This window comes from Daucus carota, chromosome 3, assembly GCF_001625215.2.
Source record: "Daucus carota subsp. sativus chromosome 3, DH1 v3.0, whole genome shotgun sequence".
Classification (NCBI taxonomy): domain Eukaryota; kingdom Viridiplantae; phylum Streptophyta; class Magnoliopsida; order Apiales; family Apiaceae; genus Daucus; species Daucus carota.
Window position 1 is genome coordinate 60,723,193 of NC_030383.2, and position 10,564 is coordinate 60,733,756.

Here is a 10,564-nt window from a genome sequence, read left to right on the forward strand (position 1 = left end):
CATCTATCTCATTAAATTGTATACATTATTTTTTGACATATTTTTAAAGTTTTTTTTAAATATAGTTTAATAATATTTTCTCTAAATAAAAGTTTGATTTTTAAATTTTTATTCAAACAAGGATAAAAAATATTATAAAATTATATTTTATAATAATGTCAGAAATACGCACACTCAGTAACTATGTATATGGGACTGAGGGTTTCAACTATCATTGTTCAAGCAATACATACAAACACTGTACGTGCAATTCCAAGTAGGGATGAGCGTGGTTCGGTTTGGTGCGATTTGAACCAAAAACCGCACCGGAACCATATTAATTCGGTTTCTAAAATCCAAAACCAAAACCAAACCAAACCAAATAATATTGGTGCGGTTCGATTTTATTAATTCGGTTTCGATTTGAAATGGTGCGATTTCGGTTTTAAAACCAAATAATAAAAATTAGTACCAAAAGCGTAATCACAGAACACATCACACGGAGCTCCAGATTTAAAATGCTAGTGAAACCATGTCAAATAAATATCCCTGTGCATTGCTTCTGGGAACAGCAAGAAGCCAATAATGACTTTCGAAATGGCCTCTGTTAATGTCCTTTGAATCCCAACTCTGCTTTCCACCTTTGTTTGTAACAAAATCTACACTGCTCAAAATTAAACTAGCCAGCAAACTGGCCACCAGGAGCAACCTGTCAGAATACAATATGCACAAAGAATACTGCCAGCAACACTCAACAGCATAATAATAAAATACTGCTAGCAATTTGGATTTTAAAAATGATGCATAACAATCTGATTAAGATACAGAATTTAAAACAACATAATACAGGACTAAAGCATGCCAGTTTCAAGCACTGACTATTATGCAGCAGACCAGCAGTCCAGGAACAAAACATGCAGTTTGTTACAAATTCCTCCGGATCAAAAACTAACATAACAGATTATGCAACTAATTAGAAAGAAAGTCTTTTCAAAGTAGAACAGAACAGAAAGGCAACAGTGGTAGGCTCAAGGCTGGTAGCAATCATGAATCAGTAGACTGCTTATTCCTCGATTATGCATTCGCCAAAGAATTTCTGCACGCTGTTAAACTCCTCTGCAATATATAAAACACTGTAACATTAGAAAATTATAGAAACTTTTTAATCTCACCAATCAAAAGAAAGACAAATATACGATAAAAGGTTACCCTTTTCAATATTCGGTTTCCATTCGGTTTTAAAAAATTTAAAACCAAACCGTAACCATATTATTGGTTCGGTTTCTATTCGGTTTGGTTATTAAACGGTTCGGTTTTTAATGAGTGCAATTTTGTTCGGTTTTTTATGGTTTCGGTTTCGGTTTTTTGTTCGGTTTTGCTCATCCCTAATTCCAAGTTTGATATCGTGACTGGATTTTCTGAGCATCACATTTTCCTTAAAAGCCCCGATACTTGAGGAGTAATCGAACAAAATGAAATCTTGATATCTACAATGCGTTAAATATCACTGACCGGATTAAAAAGTAGTAATTCTAAGGCAACGGCATCATTTTTCTCTGCAATTTATGTCTATTTTGACTTTTGATCAGTCAAATTAATTATATTTTTATTGATATTTAAATATATCATATAATTGGAAAAAAAATGTATCATATAATAAAAAAATAATGATAATTACATCATTAAAAAGTATATTTAGTCTATTATGCAAATTTTAGATTTTAATAATAATAAATATCTTATTGTAATCTTCAGTCAAAAAATTTTCACTCCATGAAAATCAAAATAGACATGTAATGACTAATGAGGGACGGAGAGAATAATAGCTTATATTGATAGTAACTTATTGTTTAATGTAAAAAAGTGGATTATAAGTGACAAGATCCATAAGTTATAAGTTATAATTTATGTTTTTTAATTTAAAAAAAATTATTTTATACTCAATAGTTAAAACAAGAAGAGAAAACAAGAGATTAATTAAGAGAAAAAAGAATTTATTTGATGAAAAAAAAGCTCCAAGATATTCACAAGATTAGTGAGGGAAAATAAGTGGTATGAACTCATAGGGATGAGCATTCGGTCACTTCGGTTCAAACCCGAACCAAAAAACAAAAAATCAAATAGTGCTTCTTTTGTTTAACCGAAACAAACCGAATTTTTTTCAAAACCAAAGCATACCAACCTAATTATTTCGACTTCAGTTTTGTCACAAAGAGGTGATATAGCAGAAACATAAGATAAGGCTGATTGAAACTTGTAATTGATCCATAAAAAGGAAATGAAGTAATGAACTGTGATTTCATGACATGAAAAATTCATGTTTTAATATTGTAAACCAATCCCAAGGGAATAAAGTAACGAACTGTGATTTCATGACATGAAAAATTCACGTTTTAATATTGTAAACCAATCCCAATATTTAAATAATAAAAAGGCTCAAATAGAAAAGCTATTTGGTAAAAGTAGGAGATAAAAGTTGCCGCAAACCAAAATTATTTGCAACAAGAAATATGGTCTCCTTGGACAGAAATCCGTTTTTCTTTTAACTGTCTGAAAGAGTAATATTTCCTCCCCATGCAACCCAGCTGGTCCAGAAGGCAATGGCATCCCAGCATATCCAGATAGACTTCAATACCTGAATCCATGAAGTGAACCCCAAAAGACCATATCAGCAACAATGTGAAGCAATATACCAAATGGGAAAGTAAAAGCCAGCACAAGGGACATGAAACAGAGTAGGCATACCTTTTAGCTGAAGCTAAAGCCACCGGATGGAACCGAGGGTCCATTACCAGCAAACTTAAGCTCGGATTGAGCAGTATCACCACCTGGTAACTGCTCATCATCATCCTCTAACCAATATGTTTCGAGAAGTTTCACAGACTTTTCATAAATTTCATTGTTGTCATGACTCTGAAGGTTTTCGATCTTCTCTAGGCCTTCAGCTTCATCAATCAACTGCGCATACACATTGACATCACCTGTATGACCCAAATTCTTCTCAGCTTCTCCAACCTTTAAGATGTTTTCTAGGCCTTCCAAGGCAACCGTAACAATTCTTGGATCAGGACAATTTAAGAGATCACACAAAGGCTTTATACATCCCTGGCTTACCAAGAACCTATGAACCAAAAATAGAAGTTCAAACTTATGTTGAGGAGATGAAGAGTATGATAAATTTATAAAACTACAAATATCCAGAACAGGAAAGAAAATGCAAGGAAATGTACTTGAGCTGTTCATGTGTTCCACCAGATGTAGCATTTGAAACTGCCCAGGCAGCCTCTTTCTTGATTTCAAATTCAGCAGTGCCAAGCAGTTGAACAAGGGGGCCTATAATACCAGCCTCAATAACAGCCTGAATATTGTCAAATATGCATTAGAATATGCTGGGGATACGTCAATAAAAAATGGGTCATGTTCAAGAGAGAACCATTAGAGAGAGAACCCATAGAACCCTTACCTTATTTCTAGTTTTAGTTAGGGTTCTGCAGTAGAACTTAAGTATTAGTTAGGTTTCTGCAGTAGAACTTAAGTATTAGTTAGGTTTCTGCAGTAGAACTTCACATGCAAAAAATGTCAATATCTATGTATTATATTTTAAAATTATTTTTGAACACACACAACAATGAAAAAACATGTATTTAGATTTAGATCCTAAAAATCTATTTAAAATTTAGGGTTTTGCAGCAGAACCTTAGTGGTTATATGGTGACTGGTTCTCTCTTGAGCGCGACCTTATATTTAATATGCTAAGAATCAGCCGCAACTAACTATATGCTACAATTAAAAGCTGGAAAAAAATATTTGCCTTCAAAAAATCAGCAAAATTCTATTAACTAAATGTCAACAATTAAAAATATATTGTTAAGAGAACTGAAACAATTTATAATAATATTATATAGTTAGACTATACTACCATAATATTGACAACTCTTTAGAGATTTAAACTAATAAACTGATGAGATGTTTGTATATTAAGAATTAATATGTTGTGGACAGATATCTAACTTTTTATTAGATTTTCGAATACTGGATCTAATAATTGCCATCTATCTATTTATTAGGAGATCTGAAAATTATTATTCATTTGGTAACCCATCTACTAATGAACCATTTTGTTAAAATTAAGTTGTTTCAGATTTGAGTATATCATTTGAACTGTAAATTTATGTAGCATTAAGATAGGATTAAAGTTGCCTTACGCTACAAAAATTTTAAATGTGAGTCTCCAACATGCATACCTGTATCTGTTCACTATTGCCAGCCGTGATATTTGAGATCGTCCAGCAAGCTTCCTTCTTAATACTTTTCTTGTGATTATTCGTCAACAAGTTCAGAAGACATGGAAGAGCCTGATGCTGTATGATGACCTGAAATGGGTATTGAAGAACATATTATAGGCTTTTTGCTAGCAAGCAGAAAATTAACTTCAAAAACACCTGTGCCAATAACCTAATTGTTAGCTAGACACTTCCTGGAACAAAAACTGGCCCCCTTGCAAGGGCTTAATATCCATTAGTCAGGAAATGTTTCTTAAAAAAGTAGCATAAGGTAAGACCAACAAATCCAACATAGTTTCTTCTAGTAGACAGAACAATGTACTGCCCAAGTAAAATCAGAGTAGGATAAACAGAATGGCAATAAGAAACAGAGCAGCAAAGAACAGATAAGAAACAGTACCTGTGTCTGCATATCATCCCCTGTGACGATATTACCAACGGTGCGCAGAGCAGGAATGAGAACAGAAGATGATGGGTGACTAACCAACGGTAAAAAAATAAAAACAAAAGTCAAGTTTCTTTTACAAGGTTAGAAAGATAAATTTAAAAATATAACCAATTACTTTATGTATAATGTATATCAATCACTCACTATAAAAGTTCAACAAGACGTCCGCAAACACCAGAGTCGATAACAGCTTGGATTTTATCATTAGTGCCATCAGAAAGATAGGAGAATGCCCAACAGGCATCTGTAAGCACTTCTTCATCATTTGAAGTTATGAGTTTAGCAAGAGCAGGTAGGGCTGGTTTTGTCTGATCAAAAGATTTGGACGCAGATGAGCTTAGCTGAACAAAAAGGCATCAGAAAAGTGGAAAGAATGTATATTGCTTGTGTCGACCTAACCTGCTCAAAGTGAGGTTGTGGCTTTCCCCTACAGAAGTTTGACAAAGTCCATGTTGCATTTCTCAACATTGATATCTTTGCATGCTCGTTGAATTGTGCCAACAACGGCATCAGAGCTCCGTGGGCAAGAACAAGATCACGGCATTTGGGTGAGTCACCAGCTACATTCCCTAGTGCCCAAACAGCCTAATAGAATAAAGAGATGTCTGAAGTTATTATTATTGTGTTTACATCCTACTAACAGACATTTCATTGCAAGCACAAACATATATGAAACAGTAATTAAGCAAACAACGTAGCTTGAGAAAGTGAAATATATAAAGTCAGTGAGAATCATAAATCATAATAATGGTTCATAGCATACCTGTTCACGAACATCATCACTTGCAGATGTAAGAAGTCTAATAAAAACAGGAATAGCTCCATGATCAATCACGACTTTGGTATGATCAGATGTCCCGGATGCAATATTAGTCAGGGCCCAGGCTGCTTCAAACTATGGGCATCACAAGTTAGGAATAGAAACATATAGACAAACATTGCAAACAATTAGTCGCCATAATCAAACCTGTAGTTGTGGGTAGTCATCTCGTCCAAGGAACTCAACAAAGCGGGGAACAACGCCAGATTTAATAACTTCCTCAATTGGAGGATTGCGTTCTGTAATTGAGAACTTGAAGTTTATTACAACTAAATGCATGAGTGGATTGAAATAGTCTAAGGGCTAAATGAACCAAACAAACCTATTGAAAGTAGCTTTCGAAAATGAGATGTTGCTTCAAGTCGCAAACTTCCATCTTCTGAAAATACACCAGCCACCATTGCTGGAAGGGATTCTAACTGCAAAATCATTGTTAATGTACGTTACACATACATTCGTTTTACCTCACATCACATAAAAAAAATATAAAAAAATTAACTCAATTCAGATGTTTCAGTACCAACATTATGCAAAAACTCTATTCAAATATCTCAATCAAATCATAGGATACCAATATAGTCTACACATGTCCCTGCAGTCTCCCTATCACTTCATATCATAACAATATAACACCCTATCATTTCATATCATAAAAATATAGAACTATATAGATGCCACCATTAGTATTGATCAGTATCGAACTGGCAAATCTAATTAACACACAAACATTTTAGTACTTCTCCACATTAATAAAACATGAGGGTCGTTTACTCAATTATAAAATAGTTTTTCAAGAACCGCTAAATCTCAAAAATTCATCATCGAACCTTACATTGAGCTCATTCTACACTTGTCCAAAAATCACCACCTCAAATAAAAATCAAAACAATAACCACTGTAACCACAACAGACACAGATCAACCATCCAACCTAAGCTCGATTCTAGAACATACATATAATCAACAAACAAGCCGTAATCAATTAATCACTAACTATATAATTAACTGAAATTAATAACAATCGAAAATTTAATCGTAATCACACACAAATTAAACATCCAAGCTAATCTCAATCCACTTTCACATAACCTAAACCGATAGCAATCGCAAGCACACAAACACAAACAAACTACACGAAATCAATCAAAATCGAATCCGAAGCACACAAACACAAATCAAACTATAAGAAATCAATCCAAATCGCATCCAATCACATGTACACGAATAATTAGCACAAAAAAAGACAATTATACCCTCTGTTCAATCTGAACAGCAGTAGCAGAGAGATTCTCGAGCTGCGGCGCCTGCACGCCTTCTCTCCGCTTCTTCTGCAGATTCTCCTCCCTCCGATTCTTCCTGATCTCCACCATATTGTCTTCTCTCCTTCTCCGGCCTTCGTCGGCGTCGACGGCGACCTTGTACTTGCTCCGGCGAACCTCGGTCCTCGCGTTCGGTCTCAGCGACATGGTTACGGCGGTTGTTGCGCGGATCGAGATGCGTGTATGTATAGGTGTGTGTATAGGTGGGGAATTTGAAATGGGAGGAAGGAGAGAGAGATAGAGACAGTTTTGAAAAGGGGGAGAAAAAGAGAAAAGGCGGAAGAGAGCGTTGGAGGAATGGTTTTCAAAAAGGGTAAGCGATCTGAGGGTGGGCTTGGATGTGTTGGGCTTCGAAATTTGGGCTACATAAGAATATGGATAATAATATTATATTATATATTTTTTAAATATTTAAAAATTGTTAGCCAAATTCCCATCCAAACATTAATAACACTGACAATATATCCATATTTTGATATAAATTACTATATTTATATTATATTACATATATATTGGATTGAATTGCTTCATTTTAGTATTCAATCAATATTAATTAATTAACTAAATTAAAGACTTTTTTATATATACTATTAAAATCATATACTTTGTCAGTAATAAATAATTAATTTTGTTAGTAATATAACAAATAATGATCAACACGTCAAAGTCAAGAAAATAAAGCTGAAAGCATTAATGTGAAAATAATATGCTACAAGCGATATTTTGACTATACTTGGTGAATATATATATATATATAATATATGTGTGTGTGTGTGTATTTGACAAAAAAGTTATAAATTTTATTAAATTTAAATTTTATTAACTAATCATTACTTGTTCATGTCAACTAAATAATCAAAAGTACAAGTCAATTTTGAATTCAATAAATTAAAAATATGTGAATGATTATTTTTAGGAATATTTATAAATATACCAACTTTTTAGAAATTATTTACTAAAATACTGTCACGTTAACTTTTTCTTAAAAATACAATTTTTTTTCTAAATTATTTACAAAAATACAATTTACAACTTCTGCAACCTCGGTTTGGAACTGTTGCAAATGGTGTTGTAAACGAAGTTGCAACTGTTGTCAAATGCTGTTGCAAATGAGCTTGCAGAGGTGGCCAGTCGTATTTTTGTAAATAATTTATGAAAAATGGTATTTTTAAAAATATTGAAAGTTATTTTTGTAAAAAATTTCAAGAGATTGGGCGAAAAAGCCCTTATTTTTTTTCAAAACCAATCTGACTAAATTTGGACGAGTGAATAACATTTTCAAATTTGGATCAACATCCTTCACTAATGATTCACGTAGTTTGCTGGTTATTACGTGAGCTCGTTGTTTAGTCAGTACACATCCAAAAGATAGCGACTGCGATTCTTACATTAAAAAATATTCTGCACTAATTCAAATTTAGATCATAATTTGAATTATTATTACAGTTTTTATAATATTCCTTTCAAATTTGAATCTTTAAATCTTTTAAATTTATAAATTTTTAAAAAAAACTATTAATAAGAGAATAATCATGGGACCCCCGATTAAGCTCTAAAAAATATACATAAACCATGTGATCTTTATGATATGTACATTTGAAATAGATTAATTGGTAGTATAAATCCACATTTAGAAATTATTATTTTGTCAATTAAATAATAACAAATTTTATTTATGGATTGTAAGAACTAAGAAAAGTATTAAGAGTACTAAATTGTAATTAATTAGATAATTCTAATTTTAAATAATTCAATTTTTCTTATGTGAAATAGTTTGATTTCTAATCTTGTTAAGACGAAAATTTACACATAACAAATGATTTCTACCAGAATAATTTTTATTAATGTTTTGTTATAAATATTTTTGTCAAAGACTTATATATTTTCAATATTAATCATTTGACACAAATTATTAAATCAGTTCTAAATTATTGTGAAGGACAGTCATGTGAAAATGCATTAAACAAAATTACATGATTTTGGTCATTAAAATGATCTAACAACATTATATTATTACCTACGATAATTTATTATATATGAAGTAACGTTCTATGCAACGTATGAGATTTGAGTTATCGAAGAAAACTAAATTTAACAATCATGTATAAGTAATTCCGCACAAAATGTTTGATTTTATGTTATAATTTTGTTATATCACTATATTTTAATAAAATATCCGACAAAAGTAGATGCAAGAGCACAAGTGAAATTTAAAATCCGCTCATCCCATTTTTTATATAAACAATGAGAAATAGTTGTTTCTCTAAACAACGTGGATTAGAAACTTCAAGAATCGAAACATGTAGAATTGTGGGAGATTATTTATGTTATTCAGATTTTAGCTAGAAACTAGTAATAGAATATCATTGTTATTTTTATAAGAAGAGGCGGGAAATGGTTGGTCCGATTCGTATTTAGAAAATTTGATTAGAAATTTAACTTCAAGTTTAATACTTAATCTAACTTTGATAAGTAAATAATATTTTAAAATAAAAATCTATCTACATTTTGATAAAATATATTATCCTTATTCTTGTTGTTTCGTTTTTCAAAGTTTTTGTCCCAAAAATAATATTCAAATTTGAAACTAATAGCTTCTGTTTTTTTTTGGTCGTTTATTTTGGGACCTTGACACGTATTTTAAGATTTTTATAAAATGCGGGACACAAATTACTATTAATTTTTCTCTATATAATAATTTTGTAAAAAATATTAATTTAAAAATAAATTATAAACTATATGTTATATGTATTTTATAATGCGTGCCTAAATATATAATGAAAAATAATATAAGAAAAGGAGGCGTACACATGGAATAGTAAATTGATAAAAAAATTTCTTCGCATCTCCATCATTTTAATTGTTGAAAATTTGGATAATGACTTATTAAAAAATAATCTTGAAAAAACTAATGTTTTTAAAAATTACTAATATATTAAATTTAATTAATTAGAATATATTCGGGAACAATAAAAGTGGGACTACTGAGAATATATGTGATTTGAATCATATCGAATTTAGTTATCCGCTCATAGAAAAATAATAACTTTAGTTTTAATTATAAAGGATTCATAACTCGAGTTATGTTTGTTATATTAATTTGCAAATATAATTATTATATTTTGTATAGGCTTTTTTATTCCCTGAAATCTTTTGTATATGCTTTTTATGAAACTACTTGATGATGTTTCTAATAATAATCTACTAACCTTTCTATATACTTTTTTTTTTTTTTGAAAGATTTCTATATACTTTTTTAAACGCCATTCATTGAAAATGAAACGAGAGTACAAAATAAGACAAAGGAGACATTGATGATTGAACTGGGCAGAAATACAAGAGAAAAACAACTGCTAAGAGCTAAGTCCAATGGAGGAGCTAAAGTGGGTGCTATTACCATAATATAGCACCCAAGTAAAAAATATAATTCCAATGGGATGCTAAGCTTGAATGTAAAATAGCAAAATGCTATACTTGGTGCTAAATAATATAGCATCGAAGGAAAAAATGCAACTTCAATGGAATGCTATTGTTATAATATAGCACCCAAGTTAAATGTTAGTTAAATATACATCTAATTGGTTCTATTTTAAATCTAACCATTGGACTATTAATTCTATTTTAAAATGCAACTTCAATGGAATGCTATTGTTATAATATAGCACCCAAGTTAAATGTTAGTTAAATATACATCTAATTGGTTCTATTTTAAATCT

General features: G+C 31.2%; 1 protein-coding gene across 1 annotated transcript; it reads right to left on the reverse strand.

Annotated features, from left to right (window-relative positions):
* Nucleotides 1–2,329: 2,329 nt before the first annotated feature.
* On the reverse strand, nucleotides 2,330–7,179 carry LOC108215227 (importin subunit alpha). Its single transcript, XM_064089927.1, has 11 exons — nucleotides 6,783–7,179; nucleotides 5,853–5,949; nucleotides 5,678–5,769; nucleotides 5,474–5,605; nucleotides 5,110–5,295; nucleotides 4,855–5,018; nucleotides 4,663–4,741; nucleotides 4,224–4,352; nucleotides 3,210–3,337; nucleotides 2,725–3,100; nucleotides 2,330–2,614 (listed from the first exon to the last, which is right to left on the reverse strand). The coding sequence occupies exons 1-10, from the start codon at nucleotides 6,993–6,995 to the stop codon at nucleotides 2,728–2,730; spliced, it is 1,593 nt and encodes a 530-aa protein (XP_063945997.1). The 5' UTR covers nucleotides 6,996–7,179; the 3' UTR covers nucleotides 2,330–2,614; nucleotides 2,725–2,727.
* Nucleotides 7,180–10,564: the final 3,385 nt, after the last annotated feature.